At 26.9% G+C, this 26,322-nt stretch overlaps 15 protein-coding genes across 15 annotated transcripts; 9 read left to right on the top strand and 6 right to left on the bottom strand.

Annotated features, from left to right (window-relative positions):
• Positions 1-1,109: 1,109 nt before the first annotated feature.
• On the top strand, positions 1,110-2,426 carry T552_01955 (hypothetical protein). The gene is made up of 7 exons (XM_018370516.1): positions 1,110-1,269; positions 1,329-1,523; positions 1,576-1,670; positions 1,716-1,893; positions 1,939-2,055; positions 2,102-2,204; positions 2,249-2,426. The coding sequence occupies exons 1-7, from the start codon at positions 1,153-1,155 to the stop codon at positions 2,386-2,388; spliced, it is 945 nt and encodes a 314-aa protein (XP_018225803.1). The 5' UTR covers positions 1,110-1,152; the 3' UTR covers positions 2,389-2,426.
• A 350-nt stretch (positions 2,427-2,776) lies between these two features.
• Positions 2,777-4,112, bottom strand: T552_01954 (hypothetical protein). The gene is made up of 8 exons (XM_018370515.1): positions 4,018-4,112; positions 3,877-3,963; positions 3,751-3,831; positions 3,597-3,697; positions 3,439-3,549; positions 3,162-3,381; positions 2,940-3,113; positions 2,777-2,892 (listed from the first exon to the last, which is right to left on the bottom strand). The coding sequence occupies exons 1-8, from the start codon at positions 4,064-4,066 to the stop codon at positions 2,822-2,824; spliced, it is 894 nt and encodes a 297-aa protein (XP_018225802.1). The 5' UTR covers positions 4,067-4,112; the 3' UTR covers positions 2,777-2,821.
• A 601-nt stretch (positions 4,113-4,713) lies between these two features.
• T552_01953 (hypothetical protein) lies at positions 4,714-7,405 on the bottom strand. The gene is made up of 12 exons (XM_018370514.1): positions 7,360-7,405; positions 7,264-7,316; positions 6,855-7,213; positions 6,673-6,813; positions 6,530-6,631; positions 6,253-6,485; positions 6,123-6,208; positions 5,869-6,080; positions 5,640-5,822; positions 5,366-5,596; positions 4,968-5,321; positions 4,714-4,923 (listed from the first exon to the last, which is right to left on the bottom strand). Exons 1-12 carry the CDS (start codon positions 7,395-7,397, stop codon positions 4,753-4,755), a joined length of 2,163 nt encoding a protein of 720 aa, XP_018225801.1. The 5' UTR covers positions 7,398-7,405; the 3' UTR covers positions 4,714-4,752.
• Positions 7,406-7,638: 233 nt separating this feature from the next.
• T552_01952 (hypothetical protein) lies at positions 7,639-8,423 on the bottom strand. The gene is made up of 4 exons (XM_018370513.1): positions 8,271-8,423; positions 8,108-8,224; positions 7,861-7,995; positions 7,639-7,820 (listed from the first exon to the last, which is right to left on the bottom strand). Exons 1-4 carry the CDS (start codon positions 8,380-8,382, stop codon positions 7,684-7,686), a joined length of 501 nt encoding a protein of 166 aa, XP_018225800.1. The 5' UTR covers positions 8,383-8,423; the 3' UTR covers positions 7,639-7,683.
• Positions 8,424-9,227: 804 nt separating this feature from the next.
• T552_01951 (hypothetical protein) lies at positions 9,228-12,207 on the top strand. The gene is made up of 17 exons (XM_018370512.1): positions 9,228-9,798; positions 9,845-10,130; positions 10,178-10,191; positions 10,234-10,372; positions 10,416-10,528; positions 10,572-10,699; positions 10,748-10,931; positions 10,972-11,004; positions 11,050-11,158; positions 11,207-11,254; positions 11,300-11,363; positions 11,404-11,496; positions 11,542-11,609; positions 11,652-11,731; positions 11,785-11,882; positions 11,930-12,017; positions 12,061-12,207. The coding sequence occupies exons 1-17, from the start codon at positions 9,273-9,275 to the stop codon at positions 12,159-12,161; spliced, it is 2,172 nt and encodes a 723-aa protein (XP_018225799.1). The 5' UTR covers positions 9,228-9,272; the 3' UTR covers positions 12,162-12,207.
• Positions 12,208-12,255: 48 nt separating this feature from the next.
• On the top strand, positions 12,256-13,081 carry T552_01950 (hypothetical protein). Its single transcript, XM_018370511.1, has 5 exons — positions 12,256-12,383; positions 12,428-12,447; positions 12,498-12,585; positions 12,633-12,982; positions 13,024-13,081. Exons 1-5 carry the CDS (start codon positions 12,302-12,304, stop codon positions 13,072-13,074), a joined length of 591 nt encoding a protein of 196 aa, XP_018225798.1. The 5' UTR covers positions 12,256-12,301; the 3' UTR covers positions 13,075-13,081.
• An 802-nt stretch (positions 13,082-13,883) lies between these two features.
• On the top strand, positions 13,884-16,331 carry T552_01949 (hypothetical protein). Its single transcript, XM_018370510.1, has 11 exons — positions 13,884-13,996; positions 14,041-14,147; positions 14,200-14,263; positions 14,309-14,327; positions 14,368-14,906; positions 14,950-15,083; positions 15,137-15,284; positions 15,333-15,466; positions 15,513-15,745; positions 15,793-15,940; positions 15,987-16,331. Exons 1-11 carry the CDS (start codon positions 13,915-13,917, stop codon positions 16,284-16,286), a joined length of 1,908 nt encoding a protein of 635 aa, XP_018225797.1. The 5' UTR covers positions 13,884-13,914; the 3' UTR covers positions 16,287-16,331.
• Positions 16,332-16,508: 177 nt separating this feature from the next.
• Positions 16,509-17,168, top strand: T552_01948 (hypothetical protein; the record flags this gene model as incomplete). Its single annotated transcript, XM_018370509.1, has 2 exons — positions 16,509-16,602; positions 16,654-17,168. The coding sequence occupies 2 exons, from the start codon at positions 16,509-16,511 to the stop codon at positions 17,166-17,168; spliced, it is 609 nt and encodes a 202-aa protein (XP_018225796.1).
• Positions 17,169-17,444: 276 nt separating this feature from the next.
• On the top strand, positions 17,445-18,782 carry T552_01947 (hypothetical protein; the record flags this gene model as incomplete). The annotated part of the gene is made up of 5 exons (XM_018370508.1): positions 17,445-17,594; positions 17,639-18,059; positions 18,111-18,437; positions 18,483-18,645; positions 18,689-18,782. The coding sequence occupies 5 exons, from the start codon at positions 17,445-17,447 to the stop codon at positions 18,780-18,782; spliced, it is 1,155 nt and encodes a 384-aa protein (XP_018225795.1).
• Positions 18,783-18,815: 33 nt separating this feature from the next.
• Positions 18,816-19,358, bottom strand: T552_01946 (hypothetical protein; the record flags this gene model as incomplete). The annotated part of the gene is made up of 1 exon (XM_018370507.1): positions 18,816-19,358. One exon carries the CDS (start codon positions 19,356-19,358, stop codon positions 18,816-18,818), a length of 543 nt encoding a protein of 180 aa, XP_018225794.1.
• Positions 19,359-19,518: 160 nt separating this feature from the next.
• Positions 19,519-20,237, bottom strand: T552_01945 (hypothetical protein; the record flags this gene model as incomplete). Its single annotated transcript, XM_018370506.1, has 7 exons — positions 19,519-19,533; positions 19,578-19,708; positions 19,757-19,807; positions 19,860-19,925; positions 19,965-19,975; positions 20,017-20,050; positions 20,117-20,237. 7 exons carry the CDS (start codon positions 20,235-20,237, stop codon positions 19,519-19,521), a joined length of 429 nt encoding a protein of 142 aa, XP_018225793.1.
• Positions 20,238-20,531: 294 nt separating this feature from the next.
• Positions 20,532-21,538, top strand: T552_01944 (hypothetical protein). The gene is made up of 5 exons (XM_018370505.1): positions 20,532-20,596; positions 20,657-20,733; positions 20,787-21,142; positions 21,182-21,284; positions 21,328-21,538. Exons 1-5 carry the CDS (start codon positions 20,578-20,580, stop codon positions 21,490-21,492), a joined length of 720 nt encoding a protein of 239 aa, XP_018225792.1. The 5' UTR covers positions 20,532-20,577; the 3' UTR covers positions 21,493-21,538.
• A 40-nt stretch (positions 21,539-21,578) lies between these two features.
• On the bottom strand, positions 21,579-22,737 carry T552_01943 (hypothetical protein). Its single transcript, XM_018370504.1, has 4 exons — positions 22,509-22,737; positions 22,070-22,458; positions 21,910-22,021; positions 21,579-21,864 (listed from the first exon to the last, which is right to left on the bottom strand). Exons 1-4 carry the CDS (start codon positions 22,689-22,691, stop codon positions 21,625-21,627), a joined length of 924 nt encoding a protein of 307 aa, XP_018225791.1. The 5' UTR covers positions 22,692-22,737; the 3' UTR covers positions 21,579-21,624.
• Positions 22,738-23,312: 575 nt separating this feature from the next.
• T552_01942 (hypothetical protein) lies at positions 23,313-24,784 on the top strand. The gene is made up of 9 exons (XM_018370503.1): positions 23,313-23,386; positions 23,449-23,532; positions 23,583-23,594; positions 23,636-23,727; positions 23,771-23,775; positions 23,816-23,878; positions 23,919-23,947; positions 23,993-24,363; positions 24,412-24,784. Exons 1-9 carry the CDS (start codon positions 23,353-23,355, stop codon positions 24,736-24,738), a joined length of 1,017 nt encoding a protein of 338 aa, XP_018225790.1. The 5' UTR covers positions 23,313-23,352; the 3' UTR covers positions 24,739-24,784.
• A 3-nt stretch (positions 24,785-24,787) lies between these two features.
• On the top strand, positions 24,788-26,095 carry T552_01941 (hypothetical protein). Its single transcript, XM_018370502.1, has 5 exons — positions 24,788-25,126; positions 25,168-25,507; positions 25,557-25,712; positions 25,762-25,925; positions 25,974-26,095. Exons 1-5 carry the CDS (start codon positions 24,833-24,835, stop codon positions 26,049-26,051), a joined length of 1,032 nt encoding a protein of 343 aa, XP_018225789.1. The 5' UTR covers positions 24,788-24,832; the 3' UTR covers positions 26,052-26,095.
• The last annotated feature ends 227 nt before the right edge of the window (positions 26,096-26,322 follow it).

Raw genomic sequence — 26,322 nt, 5'->3', positions numbered from 1 at the left:
TTAATCTTTAAAAATAATGTTCCTTCTAATCTCCTCATTCAAATCTTACAAGAAAACTAAGAATCCCACTAATCTATATATTTGTTTTTATATCTTGTTTTTGGGAGCCAAGATTCTATAGTAACTTATAATTCAAAATATATATAAACATGATATAATGTAATATGATTCACAATGATTAATCAAACACAATATGATTCACAATTCTTATAAAGAGTAGAAATAAGATTAGATATACATATAAATATTATGAATTTGAATTTCTTAAAAGAAATAGCACATAAATTCAATGATAATTATATATTTGAACAGTTTATATAGAAAACTATCAGATCTATCTTTCTATATATTATTTTTTGTTTAAAACTCTTATTGAGTATTTAAATACAATTTAGATAAGATAAAAAGATAATGTAGTGTAGCAAGTCTAGCAAGTATAACAAAAATAAATGTAATAAATGTAATAAATGTAATAGATATATTTAATTTAATAATAAAAAAACAAATGTTTTCAATGCGGTAAGGAAGTTTTAATCATTGAAGCACAATTCTTCTCTAAATTCCTCATTTCATTGAATAATACAATTATTTCTATTCTTTTTACAGAACAAAAACTTTTTTCATTCTAAGGCATTAGATAGAGGTTCAATAAACATAAATCTACATGAACCAACAATAATATGCCTTTTCAAGTACAATTTATAAAAATTTATGTAAAGTGCGATTGATTGCCTTTAAATATACAATTTGATTTTATATAAAATAATCATTATTATAATTAAATACACAGCTATTCTAACAATAAAATACTTATTTAATAGCCTTATAAAACATAATTATTTTGATATTTTTTATAGAAACAAAAAATGTGTTTTTTTTTTTAATTTAAAATAGAAACAAACTAATATTACCAATCATTCTTAATTAAAAAATCACATCTGATTCATTGGTTCTTTTAAACACTCCTTATTTATCATTATATAAGTAAAATATATTTAATTAATAGGCTGATCGTACAGGCCTTTAAGAGGACTACAAAAATATAAAAAGAGGGCTATTAAGCCATAAAGACGTTAGAAATCCTAAATATAATTATATTTTTCACTTATTATATAGGAATATTGATTTTTGTCGAATTTGAACGGCTAAAAAATGTTAACTACAAGATCTACAAAGACGCCGGTCTCTAATCATCATAAAGAAAGTAATATTGCACGGATAATGGGATCAGTTACAGCAGGAATACTTGAATTAGGATTATTTCACCCGGTATGCCTTTTAAACCGTTAAAAATGGCATATTTTTGAGTAATATTGATTATAATTCAGATTGATACAATTTCAAAGAGACTTATGAGTAATCAAGGAAGAATAACGTCATTATCACATCTGAATAAAGTTATATTTAATAAGAATACATTGTCACCGTTGTCTTTGAAGTTTATATCATTATTTCCTGGGTTAGAATATGCAGCAGGATATAAAATTCTTCAACGGGTATATAAATATTCTGGTCAACCTATTGTAATATTATACATGAAATTAAGCAATAACTAAGGGATATATTATGTATTAGGTTACAGATTATTTATCAAGTCATTATGGAGGATCATTTCAAAAAATTTTTGGCAAAGAAAATAGTAAAGCAATGATACATGCAACAGCAGGAAGGTATAATTTGTTTAAAAAATGAGGGAGAAATTAAATATTCTTAAGTATTATTGGAGTAGGAGAAATTATACTTCTTCCTCTGGACATGTTAAAAGTCAAGCATCAAACTAATCCTGATGCTTTTAAAGGAAGAAAATTATTTCAAATTATTATTGAGGAAAATTTCAAATTATATAGAGGATGGGGTTGGACAGCAGCTAGAAATGCGCCAGGAAGTTTTTCAGTAAAACTAGAAATAATGATTTAGAATTATTCTTATTTTATTTAGCTTTTTGGGGGAAATGCGCTTGCAAAAGAACATCTTTTTGGACTTTCTGATTATACAAAAGCTACATGGTTACAAAATTTTGTAGCATCAATTGCAGGTGCAGTTGCAAGTCTTACTGCAAGTTTTATCTTTTTTAATTTTTTTATAATAATGTTTGAAGTAGATCAGTGCGCCTTTAGACGTAATTAAAACTCGTATACAAAATCAAAATTTTGATCATCCAAGGAGTGGATTATCAATTTTAAAAAGTATGATTAAAAATGAAGGTAATTTAAATTTATAATAAATATAATACGGTTAAATAAAATAGGCATTTTTTCATTTTTTAAAGGATTAACTCCAAAAATTCTCACGGTAGGACCTAAATTGGTATTTTCATTTACACTTGCTCAATCATTAACACCTATGTTTGATACATTTTTTTCTACATCCAAAAAACATATATATTAAACGTTTTAAATTCGAATATTCAGCAGATAAATATAAAAATTTGATATTAGCCTTTTTATTCACTAAATTTTCAAGCTCATTTTCAACATAATTACTAAGAAAAGGCTAATATTATTCATAATTAAATATCTGCATAAAAAAATAAAAATTTGTAATAGTAAATCAAAATTTATTTATTAAAAAATTGTGTAAAACATTTCATAATGTATTAAAAAATCATAATAAATAAAAGTCTCAAAATATTTAAATATAAAAGAATTATTATTTATTTATAAAACATTAATTAAATTACATCTCTATATTTAATAATATCATACAACAATTTTACGCAACTATGATAACATAAATATAGTAAATATAATAAGATAAAGAGAATATTAGATTTTTAATTAACCAAGTTATACGAAAATCCCTAATTTTTATTTTCTCTAAATTATGGAGAAAAATCAAATTTCGGTACATTAGCCATTTGAGTTTCTTGAAACATAGGTTCATCCCAATCATCTAATATCCATTAAAGCACGTAAAGATCATTCTATAATTAACTATACCCTCTGTAATTGAATCCCAAAACTTATATAGAAGAATTACACTTAAAAGAACAAATAACGTTCCAATAAATGAACCATCTATTTTCCCTTGAGTACCTTGACAAATATGTTTGCTTATGAGAAAATTAAATAATTGACCAATTATGAATAAGATTAAAGATCCAGACAATAATACTAAACATTAAATAAATAAATAATGAGCAAAAATTTAACAATACTAACATAATGGTTTCCATTCTTGCAATATTTTAAAAACCAGAATAAATTCCAATATAAAATATCCAATTATACAAAGAAGAGACCATAAAAAATAAAGAATATATATTCCATAATTTTGAAACATAAGAGAGCTGCTTACGAACGATTTGGTCCAAAAAAATATTGAATCTAAAACAATATATCCAGAACTTAAAAATAACAACAGAGAAGGAATAAGTGTAATCTATTAAATACAAGAACCATAAGAAAAAAAAAAATCCATAATATTCAAAACTCCTACCAAAACAGAAAAAACAGTTCCATCCTCAAACAATTGATAACCAACAATTGCATTCACTAAAAGGACCCAAAAAAAAGCAGCTATAAGACCAATATGCACCGCTGTAAAATACTACACAATCCAATCAATACCTTAACTTCTTATAAATACTTAATTACTGCTAGTAATTTAATATTTGTAATAAATCCTCCTATTGTAAAAATTTGAAAAATGCTAATAAAAAAATATATTAATATTAATATTTGCATCTCTCTTCGGCCTATATTATATATATTAATCCCTATTTATTAATATTTTGCCCTCTAATTTTACCAACTGCTGCAAACTTCGTTTGTGAGCGAATAACAAGCCATAATGCAACTAACGCTGCTAAAATAGAAAATGATATATCCCCTTCATTTTTAAATATTCATATAACCATATTTATATCATTCATACCCGGATTTCTTACATAACTTGTTGCTGTACTTTTCACCCCATATAAAACACAATATGGCTTAATTTTTTCATAAAAAAGATTACAAACTAATCCCCATAAATAAAAACCTCCAGAATATATCTGTAAATTCATTATAATACCTGGAAGAGTGCTTGAACGGCAAACTTCTTTAAAACTTCCAAAATTCATATATATTCTCTTTTTTCTTGGTTTTTTTTAGAAATATATACTTCAAAAAAAAAACCAGATCCTATATATATTAAAAATATTATAATTCATCCTATTATTATACTTATTCTTATATCTAATTATTAATACCAGATAATTTAAATTTTTATCTTAACTTATAATTTTCAAGGTTAAGTTTTTTCACACCGAAAAGACCGTAAAAAATAGAAGATTCATGAGCTTTATAATAAATAAATAGAGTGTTTAAATTGCCCAATATATAGATATAAATAAGATGTATATGAAGAATATTATTTGTATTTTTTTTCGTAATTAAATAGAGAGATTTGAGTTTTAAATAATATGATTAATATATTTTTGAAAAAAGAAGAATAAAGAGAAGAAGAAGTGTTTGTAATAGTCTGAGTGTAAATTGAGATGTAAAATGAGTATTGAAGTGTAAAAGTTGAATCAAGTTGAATATAAAGTTGAATATAAGGTTATATAGTCTAGAATAAGAATGTTAGTTTAAAGAATTAAGATAGATAAAATGTGTTAGAGTAGATTAGAAGAGTAGAAGATAGTTATATATCTAAATATAATTAAAATTAGAAAGTAAAAAAAAGAAATAATTTGAATACTTTATCATAATTTTTTAATAGAAAGAAATAATTGTATGAAATGAGTAAATATAGAATGAGAAAATATTAATAATCATAGTCATCATCAATTTCATGATTAAATGTGCTAAGTTTTGAAATTTGAGTTTGATACATTTGAGCGACTTGTTGAGAAGTAGTAGCAAGTTCAGGTGTTTTATCATCTCTAGATCTAATGTATCTAGGGAATCTTAAAGATATTCCTTTATTAGGATCGACCTAATTTTATTAAATAAATAGTAAAAGGGTATAAAGATTTATACCATTCCAACAGCAGCCAAATATTTTGGACTGATACTTAAATCAGCAGCTAAAACTTCCCAAACAGCTACTGGTTGAAACCATACATCAGGTTGTTCACCTTTTGTGCTATGATGATAATATGATTTTTTATGTTCTAAGATATGATTATTAAAAAAAGTAGCATATGATTCCAAGATTTCATCAGAAAATCCAGTACCAAGTTTACAAATTGTTTCATAAACACCTTTATCAGGATCATAGCACCCGAGTAAATAAGCACCATATGTATTTTTACGTCTTCCTTTACCATAGAATCCACCTAAAACAACTAAATCCAAAGAATCACCAATATTTGACATATAATCTTTTTTAATCTATTTGTTTATTAAAATATATAAATGAAATAGTAAAATATGACTTTTAACCAATTCCTACTTCTTTTAGAGGGTTCATATGCTGATTCATCACCATCAAGAATCTTAATCATTAAACCTTCACAACTATCTTGAATACTTTTTTCCAGAAACATTTGAATATCTTCTAGAGATTTTGTATCATTAAATTGAACAAAAGAAAAAATCCCTTCTAAAGGTTTAAAAGATTGAAATAATATATCTCTTCTTTCATTAAGTGGTTTAAATATAAGAGGCTAAGATTTTCAGTATCAGAATTAACAAAATATTAACAATTACCTCTCCATTTAAATATAATATATCAAATGCAAATATACAAATATTAACCTTAATTGATTCGACATTAACTTCTTTTTTTTTCCTTGTACTTAAGATTTGGAAAGGTTGAATCATTTTTTTTGTTCTATCCCATGCAACTGATTCACAATCTAATACAAAACTTGTTATTCCATCTTTAATAACCTAAAATTATGAATTAAGAGAAGATTAAATAATGATATCAATATACTTTTGGTACAATTTCAATGATATCAGGATATTTATCAGAAATATTTTCTGAATTTCTTGAAAATACTTTAATTTCACCATTATCTGTAAGGTGAATTTGTGTTCGTTCTCCATCATACTTATATTCAGATGTAAAATTATGATTTTCAAATCTATCAAGAACTTCAGAAATTGTCTTTGTAGGTTTTGCTAACATAGGTTTTAAAGGAATTCCTTAGAAAGATTAATAATTTATTTTACATAATTTAAAGATACCTGAAGTCAATTTACAATGTTTAGAAAGATTTTTAATACCATGAGTAAGAAGTGTAGGAACAATTATATCATAAGAAGGAACCTGACTAACAATTTTTAAAAATAAACACATAAAAATATTATTATTTACCTAAAAACTTGTTTAATAACATTCTCTGCATTGATAAGATATGAAGGTGTAACAATTGAATTATCCTTTTCTGCTTCCATTTTTGCTGCTGCATGTGCCAAAGATATTAAAACAGTTTTTTCTGCTAGTCTTATTCTTAATTTTCCTTCTAATGAACGTATAATAAATTTTGTTTCATTCCCATTTGCAGATGACAAAAGCTTCTTTATAATTCCTAACTTTTTTACTTGTGACTAAGATAATTAAAAACTATTCAATTGAAAATAAAATATAATACATCTTTTCCTGATGTTGTAGCTATTTCTTTTAATGATTTAAACACATTAGACACTGTAAGAACTGCAAATTTAAACATTGTAGGTTGATTATTCCGTGAATTCTATTTCTATCAATATTATTATCATTTAAAATAAAATTAACCATTGCAATAAGACCAAGATCACCATATTCTTTATAATCTTCTTTTATTTTTGTTATATTTCGACCCATAGATTCTCCAATTGCTTTAATTAATAAGGATTCTCCAATTCCTAACTCCAATCCTTCATAGTCTGATGATACCTAAGAATTTTAACACCTCTTTAATAAATAAATCATACTACTTTGTTTATCATTAAATATAGACACTGTAATAAGCTTTCTGGTGATTTTTTTAATACTGAAAATAAAAAATCCGTAGTATAAGAAAGAATATCCAATCTTTTAGTTGTACCCTCTATTTTTTCAAAGGTCTCACAAAGAAATGAATATAAAATAGGTTCTTTTTGTGAACTATTTCTCTCATTTTCTTGTAAAAACTTATTAGATTCAGATTTTTCTACATTTTCGTCCTTCAAAACACATATTATAGAACCAGATTCATTAGTACTTGGTAAATTCAATTCAGAATTAGCTTTGTTTTCCTTATTTCCTGATAAATCCTCAAATATTTTTCTTTTTTTAAGTAATGAAACATTCTCCTCTTTTAACCCATAAATATACAATATAAAACAAAAAAAAACATATTATAACCTTTAGAATCCTCCTTATTTTCAATTTTCTTAATATTTCTATTAAAAAAAGCTCTTTTTTTTGTCAAATATTTACAAAACATATTAATTTATTTACCCAAGTGTTGACTTGTTAACCAATGATGATTTAACCATTAAAACCCCAAGTCTAATAAACACTCCAATTCTTTTAATAAATAAAAGGCAATATAAACGAACCACGTCTTTTAAACTACAAAGAAATAACCAATTTTATTTTTTTAAAGATCTATAAAAATATCGAAATACAACCAGTAAAGAAATGGGCAAAAATATACATAAACTTGTAACCCATTCCCTTTCTATTCAAGAAAAACATAAAACACTTTTTTTCCTAAGAATTCTTAAAAAATCATATGCTAAATATATTATAAGATCAGGATTTATTCGATGAATATGTTATTTATTTAGATTGAACCATTCCTTTTCCTTTATATCCTTGACTACTAATACCAGTGATTGGCTCTATATTTTGTGTTTTAAGGAGCTCATTGGAAGCTTCTTGCCATTCTTTTGTCATAGTATGAGGAGGTGGTGCGGCTAAAATAAGTAGATAAATATAGATGAAGAAAATACACACCAAATGAGCGAACAGTAAAGAATAGAATTGTTGATATAGTTAGAATGCCTAATGTTCCTAAAACAACCTTTTTAAAAAACCCTGGAGGATGAATGGTTGATCGTGGTCCATATGGTCCAAAGGCAATAAAATATGCTAAAAAACATTCTAAGATTTAAAGTCCAAAAAATACATGAAAATAATGAGATAAATACGTGGAATTGCATCGTATACTCATTTGTTTTATATCTTTGAAAAACAGACATACCTGCCTTTTTTTCTTCTTTTGTCAAGTCATGCCAAGGACCACGTTGTCGTTCATTTAATTGACGTTGTATATCTGTTTTTTCATCTGAAGACATGTTTTCCCATCGTTTTTCAAGGTCTATTCTTTATTCTAATACTTGTAAATACTCATTTTTAGCTTTTACCTAACAATGTTGGTTTAGAAAGTTTATGCTTAAATTCTGTATAATTTCTCGTTTCTTTCACTTTTATATATAAATTTGCACGGAAAATTCCATTTCTTGAAAGAAAAGGCATGATTTCTCTTGTTTTTACCTCCAAAAAACACTTTATTGTTTATAAAGATAATCGAAAAGTCGTCGTCCATCTGTCCTTGAAGATATTGATATTACGAACACCCAGGTGTTCTAAAATGGAGTGTCCCGTCATACAAGTCTACTAAAAGAGGTGTTCGTAAGAGGTGTCCATACGGAGTGTCCGTAAGGCGTGTCCGTAAGATGTGTTCTTAGTATGCGTGTTTTTAATGTGTCCAAAATAGGTGTCCGTAAGGTGTGTCCTATACTATGTGTCCTAAAATATCTTTACTATGTCTCGTATAGTATGCGTCTCCTATTAATAGGGGTGTCCTATGGTACGCGTGTCCCAAGACGGCGTGTCCCAAAATAATGTGTCCCATCGTATATGTCTCTAAGAATACATCCCAATAAGATTTACTATGAATGGGTGTTGTATAAGTGGGTGTCCTAAAAGGGGTGTCCTAAAAGGGGTGTCCATAAATAGGTCTCCAATGAATATCTCTCCAATAGATGGGTGTCCAATAGATGTGTGTCCCTTACAGGCGTGCCCCTTACCTGTGTGCCCCTTACTTGCGTGTCCCTTACACGGGTGTCCCGGTTTGCGTCTCCGTACAACCCTCTTTAAAATAACGAGGAAAGAAAGGACAATTCTTAAAAAGCGATACGGAGGATAAAATAAATAACATAAATTAGCCTATAAAAAGGTAAGAATTCACAATATAATAAAGAAATAACATGATTTTAGATAGTCTATATTTTATGTTATTTTTTTCCGATTTTAAAATCTTAAAATTTGATAAATATCTGACAAAAAAAAGATTGAGAAAAGAAAAGACAATTGTTGAGTATTAAAGGATGAGAATAGCGCAAAAAAGCGTAAAATAAGACTTAATGAATCAGGGGAAGATGTCAATTGCAGGAATTTCTAATTTGAACGAAGTTTCTACGGTTAAAAATGATAGTTCTTTGAAAGATAAAAATGAGACACAAAATACAAATAATAGTTATATTATAAATGAAGATAAAGAGCTCAAGATGAAGGAACAAGAGGGTTTTGATGAAAAATTTGGAAAAAAAGGAGGAGAAGGGGTTTCTAATGATACAGGATCAGCTAGTGAAGCTAAATCATTGAAAAGAAAATACAAGTTTAACATGAAAACGGGATTATGTTATGATGTTCGTATGAGATTTCATGCGACGATTAATCCGGTTGATTTTCATCCTGAGGATCCTCGAAGAATTTATCGAATTTATAAAGAAATAGCAGATGCAGGACTTATTAATTATGATGGATGGTCATGGTCGAATATGGATGAACAAGAAGTTATGGAGAGGATTTCTGCTAGAGAATTAACGCGAGAAGAAGCGCTTTTGGTGCATACAGAGAATCATTGGGATAGGTTGTTACAAACAGCAGGTAAAGTTAGATTATGGAATATAATTATGATCTTGAAGTATGCAAGATATGTCGGTTAGTGAGCTTTTATATTTCGAAAGTATATATAACTCAGTATATTTTAATAATGAATCTGCATTTTGTGCAAGACTTTCAGCAGGAGGAACTATTGAAACATGTATTGCAGTTGCAGAGGAAAGGGTTCGAAATGCAATTGCATTAGTTCGACCGCCAGGTCATCATGCAGAATCGGATTGTCCTATGGGATTTTGCTTGTTTAGTAATGTAGCAATTGCTGCTAAATGTATTCTTCAAAAATTTTCCAATATTCAGCGTATTTTAATTTTGGATTGGTTTTTAAAATATTTTTGAATAGTTTAGTTATTAATAACTTTGATAGGGATGTTCATCATGGTAATTTCAACGTATTTTTTTTTTATCCTAAATTTTAAAAAGGAAATGGAACTCAAAGAATTTTTTATGATGATAGTTCTGTTCTTTATATCTCTTTGCATAGATACGAAGATGGCAAATTTTACCCTGGATCCAAATATGGAAACTATGATAAAGTAGGTGTTGGAAAAGGACGTGGAAAGTTTGTTAAATTTTTATTTTTTATTTTGAGTATAATAAAATAGGACTATCAATATTCCATGGCCATGTAAAGGAATGGGAGACGATGACTATATATACGCTTTCCAAAAAGTCGTTTTACCTGTAGCATATGAATATAATCCTAATATGGTGATAAGTATATATTAGATATATATTGAAAAATCATATAAATATTTTAGTTTCTTCGGGGTTTGATGCAGCTATAGGCGATGAAATTGGTGAATGTCTTGTTACTCCTGTTGGATATGCTCATATGACTCATATGCTTATGGGATTGGCGCAAGGAAAGTTAGTAACTGTGTTAGAGGTTATTTAATATATATGTTGCTATAATTCTCCTTCTAATATATTTAAGGGTGGCTATAATCTTGATTCAATATCAAGTTCTGCTTTAGCTGTAACAAAAACTTTAATAGGAGAGCCTCCTCCCGAATTAAAAATAACTAAAGTTAGCGATGCATGTATTGAAATAATACAGAAAGTCATGTTAGAACATTCAAAATATTGGAATTGTATGAGACCAAGGTCTTTGGAATTGAGTAAGTTCGTTAATTTTTAATCTTTGAAATTAATTTTTAGACATGGGATCACTATGTGTTGAGAGATTAGATAGTAGGATATACCGTTTTAAAGAAGGGTAGCGCTGATTAAAAAAAGATATTATTAGAAGTTATCAAACGAAAAAATTATTTGAAAAATGGAAGATGATAGTATTACCAATAATTAACGAATCTATTTCATCTTTTGAAAACCAAATAATTTGCACGTATGTTCATATATAGCTATTTTTATTTCCATTCTAATAAATATCTAGGAGAGATTTTTATAAAGTAGAAACGCTCGTTGTTATTGTTCATGATTCGTATGTTATTCATTTATATGGATAAAATTATTTATTAATTGATAGCCCTGATGTCATTGGTTATTCTTATGCCTCTGTAAACAAAATAAACTTAAGCAATTCATTTTTGGTATAATATTTTTAAATTTAAATCTTTCTTATTCTTTTAGATCGATTCTCTTAATTTATATATTGAATGGGCTATTGAAAATAAATATGGTCTTATGGATGTTAATATCGTCTCTTGTTTAGATACGATAAACGTAAGGAGAAATTGATTATAATGTTTTTGATTTTTATATTTTTAGAATGAATCTTATAACGTAGTGTCGGCTGCTCAGGAACTTTGTATTTATATATGGGATAATCATTTAGAGTAAAAAGCATATTTTAAAGTCAAATTAATATAATTTTTTAGAATGGCTGATGCTAAAAATATTATTTTTATCGGTGTAGGACAAGGTTGTCAAGGATTCATTCATTTAATGGAATATCGAAGTAATTTTTCTATTTATTCTTCTTTCAATTTTCTCATTGTTCTTTCTGTATAGATATTTATGATCGTGTTGATGCTATTGTACAATTTTATGGTGATAATTCTTTAAAAGCAATTTCTTCAAACGAAGAAATTGCCGATTGGTATTTTAAAGTATTATATTTTTAATTTATATTTATAAGAAAGCTAAGATTATACAGCATTCCCTTGTATTAACGAGTAATCAACATCCTATATGGAATTTTCCTAAACGTATAAAAGGAAAATTCGGAAGAATTATTAGATCAGGTTTTATTAATTTTTTCATAATTCTTTATTAACAAAAAAAAAGACAGTAATGAAATAAACGAAATATTAGAAAATTCTTTCAATAAAGTTTCGGCTTTTTTTCATGATATTTTGGAATCTAACACTGCTATCGTGGATAATTAAATTAAAGAATTTAATTTCCAAAAGAAATACTTTTTATATACTGGAGAATCGATCGTTAAATTTATTTCAACTTTAATATATATTTATCATATTTATTTTTTAAAATAAAGGATTTTCTACTTTCCGGTAGCGTTAAAAAAATGATACAGGAAATAGAATCTCAGGAATCAGATGCTCTTTCTGAGGTGGTTAAAAAGGCAAAGGATGTTATATATTGTGGAGGTAAGATATTATTTAAATTAATTTAATAGTATTAAATAAATTAGTATGTTCTTTTCCTCCCGAGGTTATTTTTAATCTATTTTATAAAAAAAATCTGATAAAATAATGTTTTAGTACTGTGAATATGGAAACTTTACTGATAAATGTATGGAATGGCTCAAGAAAAATCATACGGAACTTTATATTCGACTTTATTCTGGAGGTTTTTTATATTAAGATTTTTATAAATTTTTAATAAAAAAATACAAGATTCTCTGATTATAGAAAAACAAAATACAATATCTGAAGAGAAAGAGAAAATTGATGAAAATGATAAAATTCAAACAAAGGAAAAGATAAAAGGTTTAAAGAAAACGAAAAAAAATACGGTTTCGAAAGTACTTCTTAGAAGACTTGAAAGAAATAGAAAGAAATATGTCATTTCTGTTCAAGGATTAGAGTTATATGGAATTGATGTTAAGAAAGCAGCAAAATTGCTTGGTAAAAAATTTGCTACAGGAAGCAGTGTAACAAAAAATGGTTGTGATGTAGATGAACTTGTTATTCAAGGTGATTATATTGATGAAATATACGCTTATATTCTTGAAACATATCCAGAGGTAGGATTTTTTTTTTTTATTAATTTGTCTTATTTTTAAAGATATCTGAGGAGGATATAGAGTGTTATAAGGATAAACAAAAAAAAAAGTAAATATATCTTAAAATACAGAAATTTAAGTCATATTTATTTAAAACAACCACTCTATTAGTTATATGGTTTATAAGATTTTTACTTGAAATATTATACGAATCTTGTTTTCTTAACATATAGGTTATATTGTTTATAATTTGTCAAATTTTTCTTCCATAGATATATTTGCATTAACACTTTCTATAATCAATGTTTTGACTTTAAAAAGCATTCGATATAATGTAAATATTTTTAGCACTGTAAATTCTATCTTCAACATTTATAAGATATCCATATATTAAAATACTTGTTTTTAAGGACTTAAAGAAGATTATTTCTATCTTTTATCTTATAAATTAAAATTATATTAACGTTAAAGAACTATACAACTTAAAAATAATTTTCTACCTAGAAAATCACATCTATTCATATATTTTAGATAATAATTTAATGAATTGACTTAGATTATTGAATTGACTCTTATTTTTTCTATATAATCAGAGAAATTCTCCATAATTCCTTGTTTATCTAGAAAAACATTTACATTCTTTTATAATATCAATTCTACTCATATATATATTGCTTCTTACATAGAATTGATAACATTCTACTCATTTCTCATACATAAATCTTGTTCATAAATGAGAAAAAAAGATATAAAACAATATATTAATATATTTAACAATTTAATACAAATATTATCAAAAAATTCATCTCTAATACAGGATTTCTTAATAATTGTAACTGTTTCAACGGATACAATAACAATCTTTAGAAACTTATCAGTTTATTACTTCTGATAAGTATATATATTTATTAATCTTCACGATAGACACCTCAGATCTAAGATGAGAAGCTATTATGGAAGAAAAGGATATTATAAGAGAATTTTCAAGAGAAATAGATGATTTTAATAGAAATTTATTAAATATAACATTTGAATGTAAAAAGAAGCATTTTTTTTGATAAAAAACTGATTATTTAAAGACAAAAATTTACAAAAGAAAAAACTTGAAAAATTTTCAGAATATTGCAGGAAATATGAGGAAACAATAGATTATCAGAATAATATAATAAGATCTCTTATTAAGGAGGTTTTTTTTCCGTATTTTTTCCTTAAAAAATAAGCTTATTTTCAAATTAAAGAGAAATAAAGAAATCCAAGTAATTCATGAATATAAAGACCAATTAGAAAAAGAAAAACATCATGGTAATTCATTTAAATATGTTAATATTAAAGATAATCTTTATATAGAATTATTATTAGATTATAAGTATATTTTTAAATAATCTTTTTATAATTAATAATGATAGTAATTATATTAAATCAATTTGCAAAAAAAGTTTAGAATATGATATATTACTGTTTTTTCTTGATAGATATGAGAAAATGAAGGAATCTCTGCTTTATTTATCAAAAAAATATAGAAAAGACAAGAAAAAATGGAAAGAATATATAAATTATTATGAAATAGATAAAAAATGTAAAGATCATGAATTATCTAAGGGTATAAACAGTTTAAATGGAAAGAAGAGTTCAGGAGAAAATAGCGATTCGAATTTGCAATCTTTATTGATGAATAAAGTAGATTCAAATAAGCCAAAAACCAATTCCCAGACTTTAGAATCTTTAGTATTGAGTGGTTCATCAAAACCTAATATGAGTCCATCATCATCAATTTTATCAGAATGTCTTGATAAATATATTTTTGATAATCAAAAAGATGCATGTCATATAGGTGAATGCTTATATAATGATTCTACAACAGAAGATGAAAGTGAAACTATAAAATCATTCATTTGTGATTCTAATATAAAAGAGTTGTTTAACGATTCGAAAGTAAATGAAGAAGGTATTTAAATAATTGAAAATTTAGATATTCATAAGAAATTTAGAAAAATCTAATTTATTTAAATCTGTTACATCAAATAATAACCCAGAAATTCATAATTATAATTTAGATGATATCAAGAAAAATGAAAATAATTCTTTAAAATCCTTTTCTAAAGAGAATATTGAAGGTTTTCATGTAAGATAGTTTTATTGATTTATAAAATCAATTTTAATTCTAATAATACTAAGGATATCTCAAAGAATCTTCAAACAATGACACCTAAATCTGAACAGGTTGAAAAAAATACAGTACTAAATATATCTAAATTCTTACCAACACCTAAACCAGATTCTAGATCTATATATCTAAAAACTGAATTGTTCAATAAACAAAAAGGTCAATTCATTGATATCTTACTAATATTGAGTATTAATTAAATTGAAGATATGAATAAGGAGAATATATCAAAAATTTCTATTGATCTTGATACATCTCACACTTTTTCAACATTTAGTAACGTTCAATCATTAGCTAATGAAACAATGGATACTTTGAAGACAAACAAGGAATATACTAGTGTATTATTATATTCTGATTATATTTTACAAAGTTAAAGTAATTTAGAATACTGATTTAGGATCAATATTATTGAAAAAAAAGAAAGATATACTAATTATAGATTCTTCTTCAGAAAAAGAGATCATAGAAAACACTCTTACTACAAAAAAAAGTAATTCAGATGAAAACACAAATTTAAAACGTAGAATTTCTCTTCAGCATGATGAAAACAATAAACTAGATAAGAAAAATGAATTTGCATCTAATTTCGATAACAAAAAGCTAGGAAGATATGCAAAGTATTTATATACAAACTTCAATGAAACAAACTAATTTATTTTAAAAGAAAATCTAAAAATACAGAAGAATCTTTAAATGATTATGTTATCGACTTGAATAAAAATGATAATATTCCTTATGCATATGGTGAAGTAGTTAGAGATAAAGCATCTAGAAAACATCTTCCTGCATGTGCATGTGACAATTGCATTAAGGTAATTATTTTTTTTGATATTATTATTAAATTAATATACAATTTAGTTTTTTGAAGCACATGGCCCAATTGCTACTATTTTTAAGCCCCAATGGAGATCACCTTCGAAAAAGGAAGTATATACAGATTCAAATAAAGATCATATTTATAAAAATCTTCAAGAAGTATCTCGACATAGAGCTGCTTTTTTTAGACCCAAAACACCACCTGGGTTTTGGGAATCTGATTTTCCAAATACACAACAAGAACAGATTTACAGAAAACAAGCACAAGCACAGAATAACGAAAGACTTAAAGAAAGACAACTTGAAGCAGAAAGAGGAGGAAGATGGAAAAAAAAAGTTTAATTACTATATATTATATTCCTCAAATCACTCTTACAATATAAACACATATTTTCTATTAAAACAACTCAATTTATATATTTTTTTATATTCTCAAAATCTTGGTCGATCTTAAATATTAAACTGCTTTATTTAAGGATACAAATAGTCATCAAATTAAACATAAATCTTAATAAAATAATACACAATCTTTCATATTTAGATATTCTACTTGTTTTTAAGTAAATGGCTTTTCATAAAGAGATATATATTATGCGCCATGCACAGGCAGAACACAATGTAAACAAGGATTATAACTTAAAAGACCCAGTATTAACAGGTTTCTTATTATCAATTTGAAATTGTTCTTTTTTTTAAGAAAATTCACTAGAATTTGGCAAAGATCAAGCAAGACTTTTATTATTATACTATGAACAGCTTAAAAATGTTGAATTAATCATTTCATCGCCAATGCGTAGGGCATTAGAAACTGTTATGATTGGATTTGATGGATTTTTGGACTTAAAAGATCAAAAACATATAAATTATCCTTCTATACCTTTAATTATTTTACCTGAACTTCAAGAAACTTCTGATAGAAATTGTGATACATGTTCTTCACTTGAAAATCTTAAATCATGGTTTCCTTCATTAGATTGGAGCTTTTGCAGTCAAGAACAGTTCATAAAAACAGGTTTTTTTGCTTATGAACCAAGTATGCTTGAAAAAAGAGCCATTTGGCTAAGAAATTGGGTTTCAAATCGAAAAGAAAACAAAATACTAATCGTCTCTCACTTAAGCTTCATAAAATACTTAGTAGATGATCCAACTTATTGGCAAAATCTTGAAATAAAGAAGTATATTATTGAAACTGATTCTATTTTTAAACAGGTCTCTTTTTCATAAAAAAAATCGCTATAAAACAACTCAATTCTAAATAACGACATATCTACAATCATATACATCTCTTTTCTACTCTTAATCTCAAATATTTACTCTTTTTTTTTCAAAAAAAACGACTTTCTAGCAATTCATTATTTTTCTTATTCTATTCAACATTTTACATAAAAATAACATATACATTCTTTTCATATGGGAGTTTTATACATCTTTTTACATGGCCCTTTCTGGCCTTATAAATACTCATTTACTGACTTTCGAAACCTACAAAAAACCAAAATTATGAGAAAACCTCCAAATACTGACTTTTATCAGCAAAGATTAAAGGCATGGCACCCTATCTTAACGCCGAAATACGTATTTCCTATATTCTTTGCTCTTGGACTAATATTTATACCTCTTGGAGGGATTTTGTTTTATTTTTCGTCTCAGGTAGAAGGGTTTTTTTAAAAAAGAGGAGTTTATAAGGGAGAAAGGTCTATGAAATAGCTATAAATTATACGTACTGTGATAAACAAGCGTCTCTGGGAGAATTTAGGGCAATTCCAGAGAAATATGTGCAAATGTCATTTCCATCAAATGTTCAATCTATGAACCGAGCTATATGGAAAAAAAAAAATAATGAGAGATCAGCGTATTCAATTAAGGAAACGATATGTTTGATTCGGTTTGAAATACCGGTAGATTTAAAACCGCCAATTTTTGTATATTATCGTTTAACAAATTTTTATCAAAATCACCGGCGTTATGTTAAAAGTCTTAGTAAAGATCAAATGATGGGATATGCAAAGACAGCAGCAGAACTTAGAAGTTCAGACGATTGTAATCCTCTTTCTATTAGTGATGATGGGAAACCAATTTATCCATGTGGTTTAATTGCGAATTCTATGTTTAATGGTAGATATTAAATTCTATAATTTATAAATATAAATGATTAAAACGATGAAGATACCATTAGTTCACCGAAAAAACTGAGTTCTTTATCAGGTATGGCTTTAGCGCCCTATTTTATGACAAATAAAGGTATTTCTTGGTCTTCAGATAAAAAAATATATATAAAAACATCATATCGTCCTTCAGATGTTTCACCTCCGCCTAATTGGATATTGAGATATCCGAATGGTTATAATGAAACAAATTTTCCTAATATTAATGAATGGGAGGAATTTCATGTATGGATGAAAACAGCAGGACTTCCTACATTTGAAAAATTAGCATTACGAAACGATTCAAGTATAATGAAAGCAGGAGCATACGAAATAGAAATTGCTATGCGTATTAATAAATAATAATTATAAGTTTTTGGCTAAAAAAAGTTAGATTTCCCTGTAACCAAATATAATGGTAGCAAAACAATTATTATTTCAACACGATCATTTATTGGGGGAAGGAATTTGTTTTTTAGTATTTTATATATTATTTCAGGTGCATTAAGTTTTATTGTCGGGACATTTTTTACATGTTGTTATTTATTCAAACCAAGGTTTGAAACTTTTAATTATACAAATATGTGCTAAATGAAATAGAAAACTTGGTGATCACAGATATCTTTCCTGGAATCAAGCTCCATATCATAATTCCCTAAAATCGATGAACACAACTGAAACTACATCTCATTAATTTCTACATTTTCCTTATTGCATTTAGAAATCATTATTGGGTTGCATAAAAAACGAGTTCTTCTTTACTAATTTTTTTCTCTGTAATTCGTTCACGAGCCCATGTTTTTCCTTGTTCAACTAATGCACATGCCAATAAATGTTTACAAATAGGTACGGGTTTCCCTTGTATTGAGCCTCCCCAGTACTTATTTGAATTAACTGCTTTCTTCCATGCTAAATCATAGTCTTTATTAAATGCTGAAAATGAAAACTCCGGACATGAGCAATACCAAACTGATGTTCTAACTTCATATCGTTTACATGGTGTTTCATGAGGTTCATTTGCTTCTGAATAAATATAAAAAATGTGACAAGGAGATGTGGTAGATGAATCAGTTGACTCTTGATCCCATGTATAAAGAACAATACGCCGTTGATCAAGTAAATCCAATGCAAATAAAAATGTATCTTTGAATATATAGTAAAGTGAAATAAAAGCCGCCTTATCGGCTTCTGAAGATGTTTCAGATGGCTCTTCTAGAGAAATCTGAGAAATAAGAGCCATCACACATGTTTCAATAGAGGGCTCTTCCATTTTTATGTTCAAGTTATTTATTTATTTTCTATTTCAACAATTATATTTTTAAAATCTTTTTTTCAATAATTTTAATTTGATTTGATTTTTTTTTCTTTTATTTTTTATTATAAACCTTTTTTTTTCAATTACTTCACTCCTCAACGTTAACTCTAAATTCCTAACTTTCGTAAATCTTTCAAAATTAGTTTCATTTAAAAATATTTTAAACAAATAAACCCAAGAATAATTATGGTTTTCCCAAGTTAAAAGTTCTTTTTCATCAAACCAAAGTTGAATTTCTCGCTTTGCGCTTGAAACACTATCTGAACCATGGCAAACATTTCGGCCTATATCAATTGCAAAATCACCTACTTACTAAGCCATTTCTTTCATAATATAATATTTTTTTATGATACCTCGAATAGTTCCTGGTGCTGATGCCAAAGGATCTGTTTCACCAAGTATTGCTTTAAAACATAAATTATTTTCGAAAATAAAGCTTTTAAAACCGTTATTTACCTCGTCCAATTCTTACTACTTGTTTTCCCTCCCAAACCATTGCACATATAGGTCCAGATGACATATCTAATAAGATTAATGGCAGCTGTTGCCATGACAACTAACATGTAATCAAACTAAAAAATTAAGAAAGGGAAATCAAAAGATAAATAAAAACCTATCAAAGAAAGGTTTTTTACGAAGATCCGAATCTAATAAGAAAGAATAAGATTAGTTTAAAAATAAAATTAAAAAAAAAGCAATTCAAATTAACATACAATGCTCTTCTAAAAGTTCACGGGACGCCTTAATAAACTTAACAGCAACAAGTTTATATCCTCGCTTCTCAAAACGACTAATAATTAACCCTATAAGACCTCTTTGAACACCATCTGACATTAAATAAGTATAATAATATTATTTAAGAATTTAAAAAAACCTGGTTTTACTATTTATATTAAAAAATGTTTTCAAATAAGAAAAATAAATACCTGCAATAAATGTTCGTTCATCCATTGAAAACAATGGTTATGTGTATAATCTTGATAGCAAAAAAATGTAGAAAAAAATAACCCTCGAAATTATTGGACATTATAAATCTTAACTGTGCCATGTGACAAGGGCTAGGTATTTACTTTGAAATACCAAATTATGGTTAAGGTTAAGGGTTTTGAGACTTGCGAGTTGCAACTTAAAAATTTCTAAATTTTAATTAATACTTGAAAATACTCAACAAAACATGTTTCTTACACGATCAGGTAAATTAGTTTATAAAAGATGTCTCGAAAAGCCGGTAGAAAAAGATTAATTTTCAATAGAGTATGATCGTAATTCTCATGCCTATTCACCAGAAGGACGATTATATCAAGTAGAATATGCTATTGAAGCAATTAAAGTACATAGAAATACCTTTATGAATTAATTGTTGAATTATTGAATCCGTATTAGCTAGGTGCGACTGCTATGGGAGTTGCTACATCGGAAGGTGTACTTTTAGGTGTAGAAAAACGGGTGACATCGCCTTTAATGGAGCCCATATTAGAAAAAATTATGGAAATTGATAGTCATTTGGGATGTGCTATGTCTGGGCTTACTGCAGATGCCAGAATCCTTGTAGAGCATGCACGTGTTGAATCAATGAATCATCGATTTACTTATGACGAACCTATTTTAGTTGAATCAGTTACGCAATCTATATGTGACCGTGCACTTCAATTTGGAGAAGATGCAGATGAAGTAGTCATGTCAAGACCTTTTGGTGTAGCGCTTTTAATAGCTGGTATTGATGAAAATGGCCCACAATTGTATAAAGATGATTTTTCTTAATAAGCTGATCTTTTTAGATATCATGCTGAGCCATCCGGAACATATTATCGGTATGATGCTAAAGCGATTGGCGCAGGAAGCGAAGGTGCTCAATCCGAACTTCAAAATGAATATCATTCTGTAAATATGTTTTAGATGTTGATATAGTGTTAATATCATTTAGTCGATGACATTAGAAGAAGGAGAAATGCTCATTCTTCGTGTATTGAGACATGTCATGGAAGAAACATTAGATGCGAAAAATGTGCAGCTTGCAAGTGTAACACATGACCATGGATTTCAAGTTTATTCGGATGAAAAAATGAAGGAAATCGTTTCCAAATTGTAAATAGATACCTGGTTTAGTACTTATTTTGTCACAAACTTATTGTACATTTCTATAAATGTTGTAATTTAATTACTATAGTTTCTTGTTTAAACATGTAGCATCTAAAACATTATATATTTGATATAACATTTATTAAGGTGCTGTTATGTTTTTGTTTCCTTTGTTTTCTTTATCATATTCGTAAGAATTATTTGGAGTTTTGTAATTATGATCATTATGAGCCTGTGAATTATAGTGATCGACTTTTTCTTGATCTTGATAGCCATCTTCTATTTCTTTAGAGTATGCTTCATTAACCATATCGGGATGCTCATATTTAAAATGATAATATTCAGAAACTGCCATAAATCGTCGATATAAAGAAATTTCATTCTAATATTTTGAATCATATAAAAAATTAAATTAAAGAAAATATACTTCAACTTTCCAAAATATTTCGTAATGTTTATACCATGCATGATTAAAAATCCTATAAAGACGACGCATTATCGAGGAAAAATGACGAGTTGAAGAAAGAGGAATCGATGTTCTATAAAAATTCCAATTAATTATATCCTCATACCGAATAACTTGCTACTTAGACGGAAAGTATTTATCTGAACATAATAATGCTGATGTATTATCTAGTGTATGTAAAATATAATCAATGGGTACACATTCTTGAGGTGGACTATGACATGCACACAAATATTGCCATTCATTTGCTCTCATCTCTGGACATTTTTCCGGAGAACATGAATCCTCAAGCATACCCACTACTAACATATTCAAATCGACTGTAAATCGTTTTATAAGTTCGTACACCCAAATCCATGGATCAACACCTTTAGGTGGTTCTGCTATTTCCTTCGTGCGCTTTAAAGGCATTGGATGTAATGTTTCGTTTGAAAGAAGCCCATCTAAATACTCTTCTAATGAATATAAACCCTCAAAATCCGATTCTATCAATGGCATTATAGGAATATCCTATCAAATACCATTCAGCCATTTCTATCCATATAAACGAACAATCATGCCTCTTTCTTCATTCCTGGACGAAGACGTTGTCTTTTAAATGGCGCATCAACTAATGTCTTTATGTCTAATGGCTCATCCATTGACGATTTAATAGGTTCATTCAAAGGCGAAATCACATTAATACATGTTGAATCCTCTGAAAGAGGTCTAATAGATGCCTTTGAATGCATAAATGATGACATTCTCCCTTAATATATATATTTTTTCTGGAGAAAAATTCTTATAGAAAGATCACTCAAAAATTAACCTTTAAATAATCAAATAAAACTAAAAAATATATCAATTTCATCCAAATAAATCACAGAATACGAATAAACCTATGAAATTTGCATTAAACCATATTATTTACTCGTTTTTTGAGGTTGTTTGTCTGCAGCTGTTTTTTTGACGTTTGTCTTTATCCGATGTGAGCTTACCAACTAATTAATCCTTTACATATAAGCGCGCATATATAACGCATACATTCCATAAAATTAGATATAAATTTAAAAGAAAGTATATTATATCCATTATCTGACAATTTATGCTAATCTTTAAACATTTAGTTATATTGAAACAGTATCACGAGAATCTGTCTAGTACATATTATCAAGACCATAAAAGGCTGTCCAATACATAAAATAAGAAGTTTTTCATCTAATTATTTCTATTACTGTTAGCATTTTGTATATTTCTTTGTTTTTTTAAGAATTTATGAGTTCAACAATTATCAAAGATTTATACAAATAAGCACCATTTTTTCAGATAAAAATACAGTAGGATATTCTTTTAAACACTATACATAAGGATGTTTATTCTTATAGTAATTTTATTAATTGGATGTAAAACAAATCAATTTTTTATATGGTAGAAAAAGTTCCATTAACAATTTTAACGGGTAAGCATTTGAGAAAATAAGAAATACAGTTTATATTTGGAATCTAAAGTGTTTGTTTTAAGGGTATTTGGGATCAGGAAAGACTACATTGCTTAATTATATATTGGAGAAACAACAAGCAAAAAAAATTGCTGTTATATTAAATGGTATATTTGTTTTGGGGTTATATTATATAACAGAGTATTTATTTATTCAGAATTTGGTGATTGTATTAGCAACATTTTCTTAAAAAAGTTAATATATGATAAGCATCAGATATTGAAAAATCATTATCAATAAGTAATAATGGACGAATTTCAGAGGAATGGATTGAATTAAATAATGGATGTATGTGTTGTATGGTAGGTTATTTTTTTATAAGTCTAGAAAAATTAATATTTCTAGATAAAGTAAGATTATCTATAAAAAAAATATAATTAATATTGTTAGAAATAATTCTGTAGTAGCAATTGAGAAGTTAATAAAGAGAAGGGGGAGTTTTGATTATATATTGTCTAAAAAAATGTTTTTATGCTTTTCTAATAATAAACAGATTAGAAACAACTGGTCTTGCTAATATAGGTATTGATTTTTTTCTAGATAAAACAAAGCTTTATAAGATTTTAGGATCTATTGTTTCTATGTTTTGGCTAGATGATTCTTTGGAGTTTTCATTATATCTTGATGGAGTAATTACTGTAATCGATTCTCATAATATTATCCGTGATCTTGAAAATGTATCTAATGAGCATGAAATAACTATTGCTCATGTACAAATTTCTCATGCTGACGTTTTAATTATAAATAAAACAGACTTATTAAATGAAAAACAACTTCAAATTGTTATAGAAAGAATAAAAGGTATAAATTCACAAGCTAAAATCATTTTTTCCACTTATTCTCGAATTGATGACGTTTCTTCTATTCTAAATCTTCATGCATATGATAATAAATCTACATTATCCATGGAACCAAAAGAAATCACATATCATGATCCAGTATAAAACAATCAAAGATTTATACTTAAAAAATTAATGTTTTGACAGAATGTTACAACAGTAACAGTCCAATTGAGAATATTAGAAAATGAACAACAAAAATCTCAGCTCGAATCCTGGATTCAATCTATGTTATGGGAAGGTGAAATATTATCTACTGGCTCTGATAAATATCCAGTAGAAATATATAGACTTAAGGGAAGAATTATTCTCAAAAATACATCATGGTTGGTACAAGGTGTTCGTGAGCTTTATGAATTTATTCCTGAACCCACTTCAAATACTTTTCTATCTACAAAACTTATCTTTATAGGTAAAGGACTTTTCCAAATACCTTTACAGAATATTTTAGATACATTTATGAATTTTAAATAGTTTATTTAAAAAATATCTATATATATTTTTTGTATATCTATTTTATTGGAAAAAAAACAAGTTTATCAATGAATTCTATTTCTTAATAAATTTTATGAAGAATAAAGAAGAAGATAATAATTCCTTAGATCAAACAGAAGAATTGTTTGTTCAAGAAGTAACATCTTTTACTGAGCTAAAAAATGAACCAAAATCTTTGGAAGAAAACCAAGAAAATGAGGAAAAAAGCCTAGGAATTGAGGAAATAAAGAATAATATATGTAAAAAACGTATCTCAGAAGATAAAGAGAGTAGTTTTGTTGAAAAAATTGAAGGAAAAAGGCCTAAAAAAGACGACAAAGAAAAAGAATTGCTAGAAATCAATCAAAGTCCAGATTATCAGTCTCAAGTAGGCTAAAAAGGAATTCTAGCATAATCTTACTATGATAGTCAATGTTTAAACCGTTTAAAACGTTTTCAGAGTCATCTGTTTCACCTTTTTCTTCTTTAAAATCTAATAATCCTATGTTTGTCAATTCATCAGGCCAATCAGCAAAAAAAGCATTTGGATCAAATATATCAGGACCTAATTTTGAATCTCTTGTATCTTCATCAGAAAAAGATACAAAAGAAAGCGTTTCTGAGGAAGAAATAGCGAATTCATTAACAGATACATATAAAAAGGCGTCAGATAAAGCATTTGGTATATTACTTGAGCAGCAATTGAGTTATCATGATAGTTTTGATGATAACATGACAAAAGTAACTACATTTGTATTGGAACAAGAAGGTGTTTTTAAGAAAAATATAAAATGATCAAATATCTTATATTTTTATAGTAAAAACAGGAGAAGAACATGAAAAAACAATTTATTCTACAAGAGCTAGACTTTATGTTGTGGATTCAGTTACAAAAGATTGGAAAGAACGAGGAATTGGAACATTACGTGTAAATATTGATGAAACTCAAGGAATAATTAAAAGATCACGACTTGGTATCTATTTTTACACCTTTTTTTTTTCTTTCAATTAATTCTTTATCAGTTATGAGGGCCGATGCTGTATATAAAGTTATTTTAAATGCATCTCTATTCAAAGAAATGTTAATTGAAGGTGGAAATATTGATGATTCTGACGAATGTAATCTTGATAAGTTTTTAAAGATCGTTGCTCTTGAAGACGGAAAGCCTACACAATTTGCAATAAAAGTAGACTCATTTTATATCTATATCACTCTTCTTTCTTATTTTTTTTAGGTAAAAGATAATACTATTGCACAACAATTACGTCAACATATTCTATCTGCTCTTCCTGATAAAAAAATACAACTCTAAATCATTACTACACATTCTTCATACTGATTCAATCTTCATTCACTTTTCTAATCTTCAAAAAAAATCAAATATACTTATTTATATCTTGCATAAAAACTCTTCATTATATACAAACAATTTCTTTTCATTCAATTTTATTTATATGATATACAAAACTACCTTTATATACATATATATATATATTTAAAAAAAAGGCTTATATACAGTTATTTCTAAGTGGGTTAAGTCGAGATTTTTTTTAAAAATTTTTAAGTCGAAATTTCTTAAATCT

The sequence above is a fragment of the Pneumocystis carinii genome (assembly GCF_001477545.1).
Source record: "Pneumocystis carinii B80 chromosome Unknown supercont1.8, whole genome shotgun sequence".
Classification (NCBI taxonomy): domain Eukaryota; kingdom Fungi; phylum Ascomycota; class Pneumocystomycetes; order Pneumocystales; family Pneumocystaceae; genus Pneumocystis; species Pneumocystis carinii.
Note: the sequence above shows the minus strand (reverse complement) of the source record. Positions and strands in the feature narration are given on the sequence as shown.

What these genes read in the sequence shown, in the direction of transcription:
- T552_01955 (XM_018370516.1), top strand. Translation starts at nt 1,153, where the DNA reads ATGTTAACTACAAGATCTACAAAGACGCCGGTCTCTAATCATCATAAA. An exon ending in AATATTCTGGTCAACCTATT is followed by an intron (nt 1,524 to 1,575) that starts GTAATATTATAC and finishes ATTATGTATTAG; the next exon opens with GTTACAGATTATTTATCAAG. An exon ending in GTGCAGTTGCAAGTCTTACT is followed by an intron (nt 2,056 to 2,101) that starts GCAAGTTTTATC and finishes TGTTTGAAGTAG; the next exon opens with ATCAGTGCGCCTTTAGACGT.
- T552_01954 (XM_018370515.1), bottom strand. Translation starts at nt 4,066, where the DNA reads ATGAATTTTGGAAGTTTTAAAGAAGTTTGCCGTTCAAGCACTCTTCCA. An exon ending in AACGAAGTTTGCAGCAGTTG is followed by an intron (nt 3,698 to 3,750) that starts GTAAAATTAGAG and finishes TATATAATATAG; the next exon opens with GCCGAAGAGAGATGCAAATA. An exon ending in CAAATATTAAATTACTAGCA is followed by an intron (nt 3,550 to 3,596) that starts GTAATTAAGTAT and finishes TGGATTGTGTAG; the next exon opens with TATTTTACAGCGGTGCATAT.
- T552_01953 (XM_018370514.1), bottom strand. Translation starts at nt 7,397, where the DNA reads ATGGTTAAATCATCATTGGTTAACAAGTCAACACTTGG. An exon ending in GTTATTAAACAAGTTTTTAG is followed by an intron (nt 6,209 to 6,252) that starts GTAAATAATAAT and finishes AAAAATTGTTAG; the next exon opens with TCAGGTTCCTTCTTATGATA. An exon ending in ATTTGGCTGCTGTTGGAATG is followed by an intron (nt 4,924 to 4,967) that starts GTATAAATCTTT and finishes TAATAAAATTAG; the next exon opens with GTCGATCCTAATAAAGGAAT.
- T552_01952 (XM_018370513.1), bottom strand. Translation starts at nt 8,382, where the DNA reads ATGCCTTTTCTTTCAAGAAATGGAATTTTCCGTGCAAATTTATATATA. An exon ending in AAAAGAAGAAAAAAAGGCAG is followed by an intron (nt 7,996 to 8,107) that starts GTATGTCTGTTT and finishes AATGTTTTTTAG; the next exon opens with CATATTTTATTGCCTTTGGA. An exon ending in CTTTACTGTTCGCTCATTTG is followed by an intron (nt 7,821 to 7,860) that starts GTGTGTATTTTC and finishes TACTTATTTTAG; the next exon opens with CCGCACCACCTCCTCATACT.
- T552_01951 (XM_018370512.1), top strand. Translation starts at nt 9,273, where the DNA reads ATGAATCAGGGGAAGATGTCAATTGCAGGAATTTCTAATTTGAACGAA. An exon ending in TAGGTTGTTACAAACAGCAG is followed by an intron (nt 9,799 to 9,844) that starts GTAAAGTTAGAT and finishes GAAGTATGCAAG; the next exon opens with ATATGTCGGTTAGTGAGCTT. An exon ending in TTGCCGATTGGTATTTTAAA is followed by an intron (nt 11,883 to 11,929) that starts GTATTATATTTT and finishes AAGATTATACAG; the next exon opens with CATTCCCTTGTATTAACGAG.
- T552_01950 (XM_018370511.1), top strand. Translation starts at nt 12,302, where the DNA reads ATGATACAGGAAATAGAATCTCAGGAATCAGATGCTCTTTCTGAGGTG. An exon ending in TATGTTCTTTTCCTCCCGAG is followed by an intron (nt 12,448 to 12,497) that starts GTTATTTTTAAT and finishes ATAATGTTTTAG; the next exon opens with TACTGTGAATATGGAAACTT. An exon ending in TATTCGACTTTATTCTGGAG is followed by an intron (nt 12,586 to 12,632) that starts GTTTTTTATATT and finishes AAAAAATACAAG; the next exon opens with ATTCTCTGATTATAGAAAAA.
- T552_01949 (XM_018370510.1), top strand. Translation starts at nt 13,915, where the DNA reads ATGGAAGAAAAGGATATTATAAGAGAATTTTCAAGAGAAATAGATGAT. An exon ending in ATTAAATATAACATTTGAAT is followed by an intron (nt 13,997 to 14,040) that starts GTAAAAAGAAGC and finishes GATTATTTAAAG; the next exon opens with ACAAAAATTTACAAAAGAAA. An exon ending in ATTGTTCAATAAACAAAAAG is followed by an intron (nt 15,285 to 15,332) that starts GTCAATTCATTG and finishes ATTAAATTGAAG; the next exon opens with ATATGAATAAGGAGAATATA.
- T552_01944 (XM_018370505.1), top strand. An exon ending in ATGCTATTGAAGCAATTAAA is followed by an intron (nt 20,734 to 20,786) that starts GTACATAGAAAT and finishes AATCCGTATTAG; the next exon opens with CTAGGTGCGACTGCTATGGG. An exon ending in GATGAAAATGGCCCACAATT is followed by an intron (nt 21,143 to 21,181) that starts GTATAAAGATGA and finishes TGATCTTTTTAG; the next exon opens with ATATCATGCTGAGCCATCCG.
- T552_01943 (XM_018370504.1), bottom strand. Translation starts at nt 22,691, where the DNA reads ATGTCATCATTTATGCATTCAAAGGCATCTATTAGACCTCTTTCAGAG. An exon ending in GTCCAGGAATGAAGAAAGAG is followed by an intron (nt 22,459 to 22,508) that starts GCATGATTGTTC and finishes GGTATTTGATAG; the next exon opens with GATATTCCTATAATGCCATT. An exon ending in AAATATTTTGGAAAGTTGAA is followed by an intron (nt 21,865 to 21,909) that starts GTATATTTTCTT and finishes TCAAAATATTAG; the next exon opens with AATGAAATTTCTTTATATCG.
- T552_01942 (XM_018370503.1), top strand. Translation starts at nt 23,353, where the DNA reads ATGGTAGAAAAAGTTCCATTAACAATTTTAACGG. An exon ending in TCCATTAACAATTTTAACGG is followed by an intron (nt 23,387 to 23,448) that starts GTAAGCATTTGA and finishes GTTTGTTTTAAG; the next exon opens with GGTATTTGGGATCAGGAAAG. An exon ending in AACTGGTCTTGCTAATATAG is followed by an intron (nt 23,948 to 23,992) that starts GTATTGATTTTT and finishes ATAAGATTTTAG; the next exon opens with GATCTATTGTTTCTATGTTT.
- T552_01941 (XM_018370502.1), top strand. Translation starts at nt 24,833, where the DNA reads ATGAAGAATAAAGAAGAAGATAATAATTCCTTAGATCAAACAGAAGAA. An exon ending in GTCCAGATTATCAGTCTCAA is followed by an intron (nt 25,127 to 25,167) that starts GTAGGCTAAAAA and finishes TTACTATGATAG; the next exon opens with TCAATGTTTAAACCGTTTAA. An exon ending in CTACACAATTTGCAATAAAA is followed by an intron (nt 25,926 to 25,973) that starts GTAGACTCATTT and finishes TATTTTTTTTAG; the next exon opens with GTAAAAGATAATACTATTGC.